This window comes from Monodelphis domestica, chromosome 5 (assembly GCF_027887165.1).
Source record: "Monodelphis domestica isolate mMonDom1 chromosome 5, mMonDom1.pri, whole genome shotgun sequence".
Lineage (NCBI taxonomy): Eukaryota > Metazoa > Chordata > Mammalia > Didelphimorphia > Didelphidae > Monodelphis > Monodelphis domestica.
The window spans coordinates 260,494,048-260,510,910 of NC_077231.1; the positions used below are offsets into that span (position 1 = coordinate 260,494,048).

The window sequence follows — 16,863 nt, forward strand, 5'->3', positions numbered from 1 at the left end:
CCCTTCCCCTAGAAGGGCAGAACTTTCTAGTTTCCTGAAACCTGAAATTCAGGGAAAGAAAATGAGGGAAGTTTACGTAGAAAAGGATCCTCTTTTTCCAGGGAGAGAAGGCAAGTCTCCCTTCCAGACCAGTGATCCTTGGGATCCCTCCCAGTACTGAAAGCTAGTCATCATAAATCTCTCTCTTGCTATCTGAAAGCACTCTTACCATGCCTTCCCTAGGCTTCTAGTAAAATGAGTGTTGGGGACGAAGAAAACCCTGTACAGAAAGGGGGCTTTTTTCCCTCTTACAGTATGGAAAAGATATTCACATGGAAGTCTGTCTGAGTCATGGGTTTAAATCTGTGGAAGAAATGGAGCCTTTAACGATCTAGATAAATGACCTCTCTACCCCACCAGGATAAAAGCATTTTTTTGTATGTGTTCAAGCTGTCTGCACAATGTGCTCCTATGAATAAGTTTTCTCTTTTAGGGGTTAGTTTGATTCTGACCCACTGCAAAACCAGTACATCCATTAGAGCAAGAAAATAATATTCATGTCTAAGGGGAAAAAAATCTCTAAAATCCAAGGATAAAACTCAATGCATGGAAACAATGGCTAGATTTGACTGCCTGAGAACACAGATGTGTGGGTTAAGAGCATAATGTCAGGGTTATTTTTTTTTAATTAATCCAAGCAAGTTTATAATCCAGTGCCAGAATGAAGCATCTGAACCTGCCAAATTTTTTTTGGCCCTAGTTGTGTTAATAACTATTTCAATCATTCCTTCTCATTGTATCTCTGACTAGGCTGAGAACTTGCCCAATGACAGAAACACCCAAATGTACTCAGAGATCTCAGATTCTATTAGATTGGGGGCTTTTCAAGGAACAGGATTGTATTTGTCTCTCTTTGTATGCCCAGCACTTAGCACATTGCCTAGAGGTGGTAAGCACTCAGTAAATATTTCCTGACTGACTCATGATCCTTTCAGCTCTGAGAATTATCAAAGAAATAATAGGTTGTTCTGAATTTTCTATAATCTCATATATATTAAATAATATATACTATACACACACATATATATACATTCACATTTAAAGTCATTCTTCATATCTGTAGGCAATATAACTGATGCTAATTGCTCTTTCTCTTTGATTGTGGCTAGTAGCTACCAGACATTTCTCATCATATATGAAAGATTCTTATTGGCAGGAATGCAGGAACAAGCTCAAACCAGCACTGGAGAGCTGGTTGTTAAATTTTCAGTGTGAGTCTTTAAAGCTTGGGAATTAGTAAATGTGGCAAAATAGTACTTGACTTATTGTTTTGTTGATTGTCTAGACTTTGCAAAGTGATGGAGGAAATGTTAATAATTCAGATTAAACTCAAAAGTGTGTTTGGGAACTTTTTTTTTTCCTGAAGAGCCTGGTTATAAACATTTTAGTTCTAGAACAGCTGAATGAGGTATCACAGTGATACATTGAATTAAGAAAATTAAATATAAAAATTTTTCAGTCGTGAAACATTTTTGAATATTCTATTTTTAACAAACAATTGTGATCTGTATATACTTACCTTGAAGTCTGCAGCCTGAAATACCAAGAAAAGAAAAAGATTCAGAGAGAATATTTTTGGTTCCTCACAAAACTTTGCCTTCAGCCAATGGGCTGGAGATTTTACTAGGGTTTTTTTGGTGAGGAAATGAGTTAGGTGTGATGAGATGATTCAGACAGTTACTGGAAAACATCTGAGATACAGTAATCATAATATTATCAGATTGGAAGTGTTTTAGAAGGTACAGTAGGTTTTGAATAGTCTCAAAAAATGAAAGCACTTAGAAGACTTGGAAGTGGACTTCAAAAAATAATTGGAAACAAATTGTAGTTCAGCCAGAGACACAGAAAATGTTAAGGATGGGCACAAATATTAAGGGAATTACTAACATTATTCACTGGGGGGGGGGTATGAATGAAAATGAGGACAAATCACTTTCTAAATTTTGATTTAATCTTGCTGTGAGGCCCCTTGGTACCTGAGGGCTAATAATAGTTTCCATTTGTATAGCATTTAACAATTTACATTTATTTCATCATTTGATTTTCACAACTTTGTGGGGTAAGTAGGGTGAGCATTACTGTTCCCATTTTGCTGATGAGACTCAGAAAGATTCAGTCCCCTGTCCAAGTTCACATACCTACTAAGAGGTAGATCCCAAACAAGAATGTACTTGTTCTGGTTTCTGATCTAATATTCTTGCCGCTTAAATCACACATAGCTGTCTTTCGTTTTGATTTAGCCAGAAAAATGGAGGCAAATAGGAGTTCCTATACCTGCCGTATCTGGAGCTAGTACAGTCTGGTAATTAACTGCAGTGGTCTGTTACAATTCAATTTTTTCTTTCTTCTCTAAGATGTTACCATTGAATTCTTTACATCCTCAGGTTTCGGGATTTCATACCTGAATCCTGATAGAGCAGAAGGCAATATACATCACTTAAATAAGTTTACCTTGGCTTCTTTTCTAGATGACAAAGGCTTCAGAGTCTTTTAGTCTTCAAATGAACTCATGATGGGGGCATCTATTTGTTGGTCTGTGATCTTGGAAAACTCTGAGAAAGGAAGATGTATAGGCACTTAACAGAAACATAGATAACCAAAAAATGAGAATCTCCTAGTGGTCAAGGGACATGGGAGGTCCTGAATTCAAATTTTACCTCATATACTTTCTAGATTGGTGATCCTGAGCAAGCAAGTCACTTAACCCTAATTGCCTATTAACATTCTTCTGTCTTGGAACTGATATTTAGTATCAATTCTAAGATGGAAAAGAAAGAAAAAGGAAGGAAGGAAGGAAGGAAGGAAGGAAGGAAGGAAGGAAGGAAGGAAGGAAGGAAGGAAGGAAGGAAGGAAGGAAGGAAGGAAGGAAGGAAGGAAGGAAGGAGGGAGGGAGGGAGGGAGGGAGGGAGGAAAGAAAGAAAGAGAGAAAGAGAGAGAGAAAGGGGAGAGAAAGAAAGCGAGAAAGGGGAGAGAAAGAGAGAGAAAGAGAGAGAGAGAGAAAGAAACAAAGAAACAAAGAAAAGAATGGACAAATAATGCATGATTTCCTAATGGTTCACCAAACAACTTTTGGGGAGTGTCATATTGCCAGGCTTACTATGGCTTTCTTGTATCCTTAATGTGCCAGTTGTGATGGTTAACTATGCCATTTAGGTGGAAATTTGCTCTATTGGTCAGTTTGTCAAGAACGTCATTGGGATTTCCCATTTTTTATTTCATCAGTTGACTAATTTTGCATAGTAATCTTCTCTTTGAGGTGTTTGAACAATTGTAACCTTGTAAATATACTTTTGGAGCTTTATTGTTAGAATTCCAAGTACTGTGGTTTTTGGAATGTTCAATTCAATAGACCCAGAGCACACTGATTTTGGGGGAGATTCTGTTCAAATGTTCTCTCAGTTTTAGCCACAATATCTTCACTTGCTCAACATCTCCCAGAACTAATCTTATTGTGAATTGAACCAGTTTCTTAAAATTTTCTCACCCAATTGTTAGTTAAATTTCTCCAGGTATCCTCCTTCTTGTTGTGGGAGGCAAATTTTCTTCTTACTACTATTAGGGACTTGAGTTCAGCTAACCAGAAAATACAAGTGACTATTTCTTCCATGTTTGTCATCTTCAATCTGAGGGACTAAAACAAAAAATTTTCATTTGTTATTCAAAAGTCATAAGATTAAGCATAAAAAAATCTAACCAAACTTTCACGTTTTTGTAAATTCATTGTATTTATATTTATGATATTTTTAAAGTCTAAAATGACACTATGATTTGGGGATATGCAATATATACAATAACTACAACAATATCAAAAGAAAGAACAACAGATAAACAACTGAAACCAAATGCTGTAAAATTACATTGACCACCATGGGAAAATATTTTTAATTAATCAAATAAATAAACTTTTAAAAAAATTACATTGACCAAGTTTGACTCCTAAGAAGAGCTAGAGAAAGTCATTCCCCCTGATTCTTTTCAGGGATAGGGAACCATGACTGTGGAACACTGTATATGTCAGCCATTTTCAATGCATTGTTTAGTTTTTATCTTATTCTTTTAACACTTCATAACAGGTAATTGTTTCTGATGGTAAATATAAAAGATATAAAAACAAAAGATAACCATTTTTAAAAGAAAAGTCAGACTGGGAGAGGTGCCATGAGATTGGAGATAGTCAAATATTGTCCAAAATTTTCATAAAGGGAAAATTCAGTGAACTCAATTTGGATTCCTGTTAAAAACTCTAAAGCAAGGGTTCCCAACTAGGGTCTATGAACTTTTTAGAAAATATATGAATAATTGTATTTCAATATAATGTTTCCTTTGTAATCCTCTGTATTTTATTACATACATCGCACAGCATGCTTCTGAGAAGGAACTTGTAAAGTTCACCAGACTTCCAAAGAGGTCTATGACACACACAAAAGAGGTTAAGAATCCTTTTTTTTAAAGCACATTATTAAAGGGATGGTTTGTGAGGCTTCAGAAAGGAAAGGGGTAAATGACATCAAACTTAACTAAATATGTTTGTTGAATTGTCATGCCAGATGAACCTCATTTTATTTTTTGATAGGGTTATTAAGTTGGCGGATAAGGAAGATGTCATAGGCATACTATAAATTAATTTTAGCAAAATATCTGACACTTTTCTTATTGAAAGTGTGAACAAACTGGAAAGATATAAGCTAAAAATTATCAGTTATCATTATTACTAATAGCTAGCATTTATATAGTGCCTATAATGTGCCAGGCACTATGCTAATCACTTTGCAAATATTATCTCATTTGATCCTCACTACAATCCTGGAGGTAGGTGCTATTATTGTTATTGCATTTCATAGTTGAGGAAAGTGAAGCAGACAAATTAAGTGACTTCCCCAAGGCCATCCACGAAGTATCTGAGGCTGGATTTGAATTCAGATCTTCCTGACTCTAGATTCATTGTTTTATCCACCAGTTATAGGGATTTGGAATCCTTTGATCAAATTCAAAGAGTAGTGTCATCTTGGAGGGTGGACTGTAGTAGAACATCTCTAGGGATAGATATAGATATAGATATAGATATAGATATACTTGACCTTTTGCTAGTTGCATCCATGCTTTGAGTAATGATAGAGTTCACATGTTTAGGAAAGGTTGGCAAGATTGTTAAGAGCTTTTGTTAGGCTAGAATAGTAGGCTGAATCTTATAGGGGATTATAAAAAATATCTCTACAAGTATTGGGCATAGCAATCAGGGACAAAAAAAACCCCAATCTTTATGGGATAGGGGCAAAATTCTAGGAATTTCAGTGGGCTGTAAATTTAACATGAGCCAATAGTGTGTTGTGGCAGTCAAAAAGCTAACTCATTTCTAGGCTTTATTAAAAGAGTCAAGGAAGTGACAGCTCCCCTGTGCACAAACTAATTCAAGAATTTCTGGAGCATTGTGCTTGGTTCTGTGTGCTAAATTTTAAGAAAATTAATACAAGCTGAATTGTGTCCCTTAGAGAGCATCCAAGATGGTGGAGAAGATTGAATACTTCTGATGATTAGTTGGAACAACTTGAGATCTTTTACCTAGAGAAGAGAAAGTTCAGAGAGGGGAACAAGATAGCTGTTTTTGAGTTTTTCAAAGGCTTCTAAGTAGAGACAGATTAGACTTTTTATGTTTGGTCCCACCAGGGAGAATGAAGAGCCACTGACGAAAGTTATAATAAGGAAATTACAGGATCAATGTAAGAAAAAAATTTCCTGCCAATATAAGATGTCCAAAAGTAGAATGAGCTGCATCTGGGGTTGTGGGTTCCTTTTCATTAGAGGATGGCACCAGGTCAGCAAATGCCAGTTGGATGAGGGGAGTGGATAACCTCTGAAGACTTCCTAACTCTGAGATTATATAAATCTGCTTAATATCCAGAAGATGCTATGACAAGTCAAGGCAAATTAATTCAACAAACATTTATTGAGTACCTGTGTATGAGGCACTCTTCTAAGCACTAGGGATATGAAGAAAAGAAGAGAGGAAAAAAGTTTCTGCTGAGGACCTGGGATTCCTACTGCAACTAAACTTATTTGATTTGGCACAAATTAATGAACACCCAGAGTGGTCCAGAGGAACTGGGTCATAGAGCCACACATTTAACAGGATTCTCGGCTGTAGAGACAGCTGGAGCAAAATGAATTTTAAATGGAACAAAACTCTTCAAATTGTATTCTGAATAACTGTGTTTCACTTGTCTCTTTCAGAATGTACTAATTGTGGAGGTAAGCTGGCTTTACCCCATCCATTTTTTGATAGTTGGCAAAATGTTATGGTGAGTTTTTAAATTAGCACTCAGTGTTCCTCATCGCCAAAGAATTATTGGATTCTCATTGAGTATTAGCTGTTTCTTGGATTCTATAGAACAAGATGGTAAGATGTAATTGCTGTCCTTAAATTCAATCAAAAACAGGATATGGATTCTTGTGAATTGATTGATTGATTGATTGATTGATAGTCCCAGCTCAACCATTTCCCAACAAACCTTTATAAATCACCTAACCCTATTTAGTCTCAGTTTTCTCATCAATTAGCAGGGGTAATAATATCCACCATATCTACTTAAAAACATATTTTTAGGGGGCAGCTGGGTGGCTCAGTGGATTGAGAGCCAAGCCTAGAGATGGGAGGTCCTAGGTTCAAATCTAGCCTCAGACACTTCCCAGCTGTGTGACCCTGGGCAAGTCACTTGACCCCCATTGCCTAGCCCTTACCACTCTTCTGCCTTGGAGCCAATACATAGTATTGACTCCAAGATGGAAGGTAAGGGTTTAAAACAAAAACAAAAACAAAAAAAAACATATTTTTAGCAATATATATGGTAATGAGTAAAAAAATACATTGCAAATAATCAAATATCATACAAATGTAAGGTTCCATTATAAAAAATTCAATTAAATTATTAAGTGGCTATTAAGTGCTGCTACTAACCTCCTGTTAGAGAGATGGATTCTGAATTAGACTGATGATGAACATGTCTTTGGACATGTTCAATTCAGGAATCTGTTTTGTTTGACTGTACACGTTTGTAATAGGTATGGTTTTTCTTGCCTTCTCAGTTAGGGGGCAGGATCAGAGGGGGGAAATGTAGATTTTTTTTTTTAAGTATCTACTATGTGCAAGGCTTTTTTTCTTTTCTTTCAAAAAGAATAATGCCTTGCTTTTGGATCATGGAATTTTAAAATGGAGGGTTCCTTAGAGATCATCTCTTCCAAGTCCCTCATATTACAGATGAGAAAACTGAGAGTTAAAAGAGTAAAGTGCCATGTTTAAGCTAACACAGGTAGCAAGTAGACCGCTTTATCCTTTTACTAAGGGCTTTGGTTTCTACTGACTTACTCGATCTTTACAACAACTATACCATATAGGAGAGATCATCTCCATTTTATGGCTGAAGTCTCTGGGTATGATGTCTGGGTAGTCTCACAACTAGTTAGTGATAGGTATGGGGATGCCAAGTCTCTTTATGTCTGAGCTACTGCTCTGTCTTCCACATCCACTCCCCCTCTAAGACTCAGCTTCCAAATTTCCAGAAAGGGTACTCATCCATTGGATATCTGAGATGGAAATTGTATCACATTTGTCCAAAAAAGAAGAATATACTCTTGTCTAGAACAGGGGTTATTAACCTGGGATATTCTGACTTCTTCTTGTTTATTTAGGTTTGTAAAAATTTTTTGATGAATGCATTCAAAATAATTGGTTCCTTTGTAATTTTATTTTATGCATTTTAAAACATTATTCTGAGAAAGGATCCATAGGCTTTACCAGATTGACTGTCAAAAGTGGTCCTTGACTCCAAAAAACATTAAGAACCCCTGGTTTAGAGTAGGCATAGGCAGGTATTTTTCAGTGAGTCACATAGAGTTTTCAAATGACCTTTGTTGAGAAAATATTCTAAGTTATTACCCTGAGATTCTCTCTCTCTCTCTCTCTTTCTCTCTCTCTCTCTCTCTCTCTCTCACTCACTCTCTCACTCTCTCTCTCTCTCTCTCTCCCCTTCCCCCCCCTCAAAGCATTATTGCTCAACTTGTGAGGTGTGTGTCCTTCATTTGAAAAAAAAAATGTTCAATCCGGGATGCTGGCATATAATAAATCTTTTTGTTTTAGCAATCAGCAACTGCCAGCTTATTTCTGTTTAAAAAAATTTTCTGCCCCCTCTTTTGCTTTAATTGTGCCTCAGGTCATCATCAGTGATGATCCCCAGCCAAGGGCAATTGTGCCCAACTATCCCAAGTCTCAGTTCCCTCCCTGTCACCAGCTGCTTTCCAGACCCTTCTCACTTCTTTAGTCACAGAATCTGCCCCTAAATGGGGATGGAGAGGTGGGGGTGGTGTTTATCCTTTAAGGGTATTGAGATGTAGAATATGTCCATGAAAATTCATGTGCATTGTATTGTGTTGTATAACCGCCAGGCCAAATTTAGTTCTTGAAAGGGCACTCACAGCTCTAATTCTAATCAAAGGGAAACCACATGTACATATCCACAGACTGAATTTAGCCCTTCCAGCTAGGAGCCAAAGGCTTCAAAGAGTCACTTCATCTACACTCCATTTCCTGGGAGAAGAGCAAGCCTTAAAAAGACATCATCCATCCAAGCTCCTCCCCTCTTATTTGATAATATTCCTAATCTCCTGGTACCTTGTTATTGGGGAAGATGGATGTTGACTATATCTATGTCTTTTTCACAAGGATGTTGTTGGAACGGGGAGGACCATGAAATCTCTGCTTGACAAAATAGAAAAATACAAACCCAACATGATTAAAGTGGCAAGGTGAGTCTGAAATTCAATTGAATTCTATTCTTTCTCATTTTAAAAAGTAAATGAGAAAGAATTTTGTAATTAGAATTACTAAGTAAGTCATTTGAATTTTGTACCCTAGGACTCCATCTCCCAGAATTCCTCTTTCATTCCCACAGACTTCCTTACCTTTTATAGGTAAAAGTTTCTGTAACTCCATCCTCTCTCTTCTCCCACTTTTGAGGTCAGGAAACTGCTCTTTACTCAGGCTATTCCTTTCTTCTACTTCAAGGGATTATTAATAAATCTTATAAAATATAATACTTGATATATATAAAATATGAGATATAAATATAATACTTCATTAATTTGGGTTCAATTATAAATAGTGTAATAACTAAACAAATAAATATAATATAAGTGATTCGATATTAATTTTCATCTAACAGTACCTTTGTAAAATATAGATGCTTCCACCATGATCCTTTGTCCTTGGGAGATCTATGATTGACTATGATACAAAAATCACCCCTAATGGCTCCCAAGCTACTGATGGGGCTAGGGAAGGGATGCCATGATGCTATGTCTTCCCAGGCCTTCCTCTACCACCACTCACTCTTTGGCCCTTCTTAGAAATGGCTCAGATGAGCCCTGTAGAGAGCGCACTACTTTCTTCCTTGATCAAAGAGGCAGAGCTCATGGTGCAAAGAGAAATGGGGTCCTTCTGACTCCAAGACAACCTGGGTGATTCTGTGGGTCGCCAGGTGTGGGGTAGCAGGAAATGCATCTTAAAGAGGCCACCCAAAGATAGGCTATTTCAGCTACTCGTAACATTTTGTCCCTTTTTAATGACAGTTTGTTGGTGAAGAGAACACCCAGAAACAACAGCTTTCGACCTGACTGTAAGTACTCCTCTTGAGAATCTTTTGACTGCCAATCGGTGATATTCAATGCCCATGGTCCAACAGAAGCTGGGTGGGCCCGGCAGAACCACCAGGTCCCTCTGAGAGCTCCAGCCACCTAAGAGAGCTGATGGGCCCCAGATTCCCAATTTGCCCATTTCTGTCTTTGTGGTTACTGTCGAACTTGGTCATTGATCACTGTTCTTGGCTTTAGAGTATGACTTTATTCCATGTGATAACAACTCAAAGGAGGAACATGGTGTGCTCATTGTAAGACCTGCATTGAGGAGGGATGTTTTCCTGTCTGAACAGGACCCCATAAAGTCTTGCCTCTCCCTTGGCCATCTCCATGGATCATCCATAGAGATAGAGTATAAATGTGGGAAGGATTATGCAAATGGACATTCAGAAGCTATTATAAAACAAAATTAATCCTGGTAAAGTATTATGTGACTGAATTTTGAGCAAATCTGGAAGGAGAATTCCTCCTAGATTGGTCATTGGGCCAAATTGTTTTTCATTGCATAAAATCAGACAGAGGGGAAAAAAACAAAAACTAGAGAGGATACTCCCAGGCCTTAGCTTTCAGGACATGCTATCCAGGAGATGAACTTTTTCCTCATAGAATGCATCTCTCTCATTCTTCCACATAATCCAGGCAGGTCAGAAGCCTGAAAAAATAAACCTACAGACTATTGATTTATTATGTTATCTGTAGAAGTGACCCTTTTCCCCCTTAGTTGTATGGCATCTGGAATGTAATGCAAAAAGTCCATAACTTGATTTTCACAAGTTATGTTTGCTCTAAACCCCTGAGATAATTTGGCTGAGGCTTTGGCAGGCAAGCTGAATAAACATTAGAGCAAGGGAAGTACAGTATGGATGGAGAACATGCCAATGACATCAAGTGACTCCCTTTAGACCAAAAACAATTTTTTTCAAGACTAAAACATTTTCTTAATTACATGTTAGTCAAAATAATTAAGATTTCTAAAAAGTATGATCCCATAATAGTATCCTGTAGCATTCAAATTCAGTTAAAGGTTGATTAAGAATGTGCTGTACTAATTGCTGAACCTGATGCCAAATATAAAATAGCACAGTACCTGGTATACAATTGATGCTTAATAAATGCTCGATGCTTGACAGATTGATACAACTTATACTTTTTAGTCAGGAATTTTAGAGAAATAATAGGCATAGTACAAAATAGACTATGATGAGTATATAAGAAAGCTGGCAAACAAATGAATATGAGAGAACTGAATATGTCCAGATGGATATAAGGGAGATAGTGGATCAGTAGTAAAGGTTCTCTGGAAGAAATGGCATTTGAGAAGAGCATTGAAGGGTGGATGGAATATCAGCAGATTGAGTTGGGGGGATGAGGGCTTTCCATGTGGCTGGAGTAGTGTAAGCAAAGGCTTGAAGGCTGGCAAGTTCAAAATGCTTATGAAATGATGAAAAGTCTTATTTTACTTACAAATAGGATGCAAGGTGAAAAGCATGGATAAATTAATAGCCTGGCACCTTAAGGTGGATGGTCTTGAATGCTGGGCCAGGGATTTGCTGGCCTTTGTTTTGGTAGACCATTTAATAGCTAGCATTTATATTGCACTTTAAACACTATTATGACCATTTTATATTTGAGGAAACAGACTTAGAAATAAAGTGAAAAATCCAGAGTTACACAAATATGGAGGGTCTGAGCCAAGATTTGAACTGAGGTCTTTCTGACTCCTAAGCCCAGCATACCGGGCATTCACCACCTCAACCACCCAATTTTGAGCCCTCAGAAGGTTTCAAGCCCTGGATTGGCATGTTTAGATCTGTGTGTCAGTAAGATCATTAATGGTTGTCCTTACATACTCCTCCTGGGCTTACTTAGGGTCAGTGGGAATGGAGAAGACTTTGGGAATTCATTCTTCTTTCAGGCAAGATGGTGGAAATGAGACCTTCCCAGAAGGAGATTCCACAACCCAAATTGGAGTGACCCAACCTGGTGTCCAATAACCTTCCCTGGCAGGAAATTCTTCTTTTCCTTAATCTAAATCTCTCATGCTGCAGTTGAAGCTAGTTTCCTTTTGTTCTGCCTTCTAGAGAGAGAAAGCACTATGTGGTATTTACCTCTTGCCTACTCGCAGACCCTTATGGACCCCATGCTCAGAATTCTCTCCTCCAGGTTGAATCCTCCCATTTCCTTTGACCTTACTTCATCAGAGGCATCTTCCAACCCTTTCCTCTCCTGGGTAGCCATCCTCTGAATGCCCAAGTACAACAGGAGGATTGCCTCACAGTTCCCAAGTTCCAGCTTTTTCTAGATGAATGCAGTAGTCTAGGAATAATGGCTGCTGTCCCTAGAGCCCATCAGAGCTTTCAGAATGCTTTCAATGATTTTATTTAATGTGACTGTGCTTGCTTTTTTCATAGCATCACATGAGAAAACTCACATTCGGCTTGTTATGCACCAGGGCACCTGGTTCTTTCTCGGTTCTTTTCATTCAGAGCCATTCTTCAAAATGATTTTGCTCACAAAATATACCACCTCACCTAAACCCTTATTGAACTGCATCCAAACCTGTGTATTCTTTTCACTTCTCTAGCTTGCTTCTGGCCAAAGGAATAAATGGACACAGAATGAATTCACAAAGTTCTCTTAGCTAATAGACTTACACTTATCTATCTTTTTTTTTTCCTACAAAGATACTGGATTTGAGATTCCAGATTTATTTGTGGTGGGCTATGCCTTGGATTACAATGAATACTTCAGAGATCTCAATGTAAGTCTTTCATTGCTCCTAGCTTATTTCCTAACCTACTGAAAATTTTAGGTTCAGTTCCATTTATCAGAAATATATGTGTGTATAAATAAGTAAATGAATGAATGAATAAATAAGCAAACAAATGAATAAATGGATGGATGGATAAATACGTGAATGATTGAATATATATACATATATATATATATATATATACTTTTTAAAAACTCTTACCTTCCGTCTTGGAGTCAATACTGTGTATTGGCTCCAAGGCAGAAGAGTAGTAAGGGCTAGGCAATGGGGGTCAAATGACTTGCCCAGGGTCACACAGCTGGGAAGTGGCTCAGGCCAGATTTGAACCTAGGACCCCCCATCTCTAGGACTGGCTCTCAATCCACTGAGCTACCCAGCTGCCCCCATACATATATTTTTAATAAGTCTAGAAAAAATAATACCAGGAATGCAGGTTATTTGCAAGTCATTTTTCTATTCATTTGACAACTGGACAAATAGGTGCCTAAAGCTAACATAGGAATTGGTGCATTATCTCTTTTCCTTCTAGTCATATAGTCTACCCTTTGATTTATCCTAATAACTAAGTTTCTTGACCTTCTGTCAGTGGTGGGAATAACATGAGATTCCCCTCCTATCCCTAAGGCTCATGCCACCCAAATGAAAAGGGTTGGACAAGAATTCATACTGTACTCAAAATCATTAGAGTCCAAGACTGTCTTGAAATCAGAGCTGGAAGAGTGGAGAACATCAGACATTTAGCAAATGATTTTGCATATATTTTTAAATTATAAATACTGATTATAAGTTTGCAGAGTCTTATTTATGGAAGAAATTTAGCTGTGCTTCTCTATTTACTGTGTACCTAATTCATCTTAAAATCCTATTATTTCAGCATATATGTGTGATCAGTGAACAAGGCAAAGCAAAATATCGAGTCTAAAGAAGTACATTCTCACCACGTGAAAATCTGCAATTTTCCTGAACTCCCTATATCTTTGACTACAATTAAAAAGCCTGTGTGTGTCTGTGTCTGTGTGTGTGAGACAGTCAGCTCTACAGACATCCCTATGAATCAGGATATTAAAAAGTGGTTTCATCTGAAATCATTCTTTTCAGAGATCATAACAGTTGAGTAGCATGTCTTCATCATGAAACACAAGGCATGCTTTTTACTTGATTTGTTCCAAGTCAAACACTCCACCTGGTGACTCACTTCTTCTCTTCATGTTCCCATATTACACCTTACTGGCTCAGATAGTCCTTTGGACTCAATGTTTTCTCTAGAATTCCCCACCCTAACCTGCTAGTTACTCAATTATTATTTTCTTGCTGAACAATTTCTTAGGTTTTTTGGGTTTTTTTCCGGTCACAAACTGAGAGATGAATTGTTTTCCTTGAGATCTGAGCCCACACAACTGGGATGCACACAATTCCTGAGCCCAGAAGGAAAGAGGGAGGAAAGATAGTTTAATATATATTTATGTGTTTGCCCATTTCTGGAGGCCATTGTCATCCGCTTTGTCAAAATCTTTCAGAACCTCAGGGTACTCTGAATCTTAATGATGCTATGAAATGAGCCTTTGCATGGCACTCTGGAATTGAACTTCCAAGACGTGACAGTGGCATGTCCTGTCTGCACGGACGTACTCAACTGTGTTTAATCCACTGAATTTTAATTAGAAAAAAGCACAATGCCAGTGAGGCTTTCATTTCTAAGCTGTTTCCCTTGATTTTGAGTGGTAAATGAGCAAGTAGCCAGATCTGGAGTAGAAAGGACAGCTCCTTTCACATGTATATTTCCACCCTTGGAGCTAATCAAGTAGAAGTCTGTGCTTATGTTGAAATTATTCCAATGCTAGTTTCAATTTTCCTCTCCTTTATGCCTGAAGACGAGCCTTCCCTGCTCCTCCCCCCTCCAACATTGTCATAAATGTGAATGCACGAGCTCAGTCTGAATAAAAGAAATCCTCTTGCTAGATCAGGGGATCCTTCCCCCCCACACACCTCCCAAGCAAGCTGACTTCACCACTTCTGCCATTTTTATAAGATCTTTTCCTAATTTACAAGGGAGTTTAATGGGAAATAAACTTTGGAGTGCCAATAGATCTTCCCCTGTTCTCCTTCACTTCCTGAAAGAAGCTGTCTCAACATAAATAACTCAGTAGCCTTCGCTTTGTTTAGAACCGTATGGGGCATATTATTGTTCAGCTCTGACTTCTTTTAAACTAATAAAGATTAAGAAAACTTGTCACATTTCCTAAGTGTTTATGATTTTTTCCTGCTTCTGTGTTATTGCTTTTATATATTTATATACTCATATATAGTTATATATTTTATAAAAATACATATTATATTTTGTATAAATATATATATATATGTAGGTATATTCATCAGCTCATACAAACACATATCCACTTCTAGCCTTGTTAAAAAAAATCTGTGTTTGGGCCAGTGACCTAAATATATTCCAGCATTTTATTCAGCATATATTTCACCCAGCTAAGTGGCTTTATTTTCTTTTTTTTTCAACCTAGGTAAGTTCCAATATATCTAATAACCTAAGCAAAAGATTATTACAGAATTCATTCTCCTCCTTCCTAGGCCTCTCCCCTGCTTAAGTTTGTTTATAAAAACATGGAATTTAGGTTATAAAAGAAGATTTTTTTTTCCTGTGTATCCCTGTTCCAGTCTCAGAAAAAAACAAACCACACCCAACCATCCCAGGAGGGGAAACCAGCAGTGGGAATTCCTCCCAGGCCTGTGCTCTAGAAATATTCGTGTCCTAATTATGGTTTGATGCTTACCGAGCTCATTTGGCCAATTTCATGGAATATCAGTGGTCAATGTAAAATAGGACAGCTGTGTCAAAACAAATAGAATAAGTATAATTATCTATAATGATGCCTCTTCATCAGCTGCCACAAGAGGACACAGGCACACATTTCCTTTTGGTTATTGCATTTATTCATGGACATATCCATAAAGTATGTATTATAAAGACCTTATTTTATGAAGTGCTTTTATATTAATCAATATTAATAGCATTGAAAGATCTGTAAATTGATTAGAATTTAAAAGTTTGAATCAGTTTTACAAAATGAACATGTTGAATATTTTGCTTGTAGTTGTGAATGTGGGCAGAAAGTGAAGGAGGTATATATATATATATATACACACACATATATATGTACATATATTATATTCATACAAATTCAGGCATTTTGCCATTTTTTTCTTATCTCCATCAAAAGTGTGGCAAAGTCCTGATAAGCAGCTAGGTGGCATGGATGGTGGATGGAATGCTGAACCTGGAGTCAGAAAGACTTCCAAAGAGATCCCCCCCCCCAAAAAAAGCAAAGGACCTACTTGTATACAAATATTTCTAGCAGCTCTTTCAGTGGTGGCCAAGAATTGGAAATTGAGGGGGTGTCCATTAATTGGGGAATGGCAGAACCAATTGTGGTATCCGATGGTGATGGAACACCACTGTGCTGTAAGAAATGATGAACAGGATGCTTTAAGAAAGAGCTGGAAAGACCTACATGAACTGATGTGGAATGAAAGAAGCAGAAACAGGAGATCATTATACACGGTAAAGACAATGTTGTGGAATGATTAACTTAGCTATTTTTAGCAATTCAATGATCTGGGATGATTGTGAGGGACTTATACCAAGAATGTTATCCATCTCCAGAAAAAAGAACCATTGGAGTCAGAATGCAGATCAAAGCATGCAATTTTTCACTTTAGTTTATTTGTGTTTTTATTTGGGGATTTTGGTTTTATATGAATATTCTCTTACAAAAAGAAACAATATGGTAATGGGTTTTGCATGATAATAGATGGATAAATCCAGATCAAATAGCTAACCATCTCTGGGAAAGGGGAGCAAAGGGAGGGAGATAATTTGGATCATTTAACTTTAGAAAACCTATGTGGAAAATTGTTATTATACATAATTGGTAAAATAAAATATATTTACCCCCCCCAAAGAAAGAAAAACCTTTTTAAAAAGGCTCAGACATTTACTAGAGTAGTTTACCATTTCCTTCTTCAGCTAATTTTTACAAATGAGGAAACTGAGGCAAACAGGATTAAGGGACCCGCCCAGTATTCCACAATAAGTGTTTGGTGCTAGATTTGAACCCAGGTCTTTCTTCCTGACTCCAGAACCAGACTAAAGTCAGAAAGATCTGAGTTGCAGGCTTATTTTTGACAAGTATGGAGTAAATCACTTAATTTCTTGGTGCTTTCAAGCAGCTATCTAAAAACTAGAAGTGACACAGCTGCTGAAAAGTTTATAGGCCCCTTAACAAGCTTTAATAATATGACTGTACTGGGCTATCATCTCTGCCCTCTAGTAACTACATTCCACAGCCCTAAGA

General features: G+C 37.3%; 1 protein-coding gene across 2 annotated transcripts in view; it reads left to right on the forward strand.

Annotated features, from left to right (window-relative positions):
- PRTFDC1 (phosphoribosyl transferase domain containing 1) overlaps window positions 1-14,734 on the forward strand; it is a 104,043-nt gene extending 89,309 nt beyond the window's left edge. For both annotated transcript variants that reach the window (XM_007504863.3, XM_056800091.1), the window contains exons 5-9: window positions 6,268-6,285; window positions 8,753-8,835; window positions 9,658-9,704; window positions 12,408-12,484; window positions 13,371-14,734. In XM_007504863.3, the coding sequence (XP_007504925.1) occupies window positions 6,268-6,285; window positions 8,753-8,835; window positions 9,658-9,704; window positions 12,408-12,484; window positions 13,371-13,418 (273 nt within the window). In that variant the 3' untranslated portion in view covers window positions 13,419-14,734. The remainder of the gene's footprint in view (window positions 1-6,267; window positions 6,286-8,752; window positions 8,836-9,657; window positions 9,705-12,407; window positions 12,485-13,370) is intronic.
- Window positions 14,735-16,863: the final 2,129 nt, after the last annotated feature.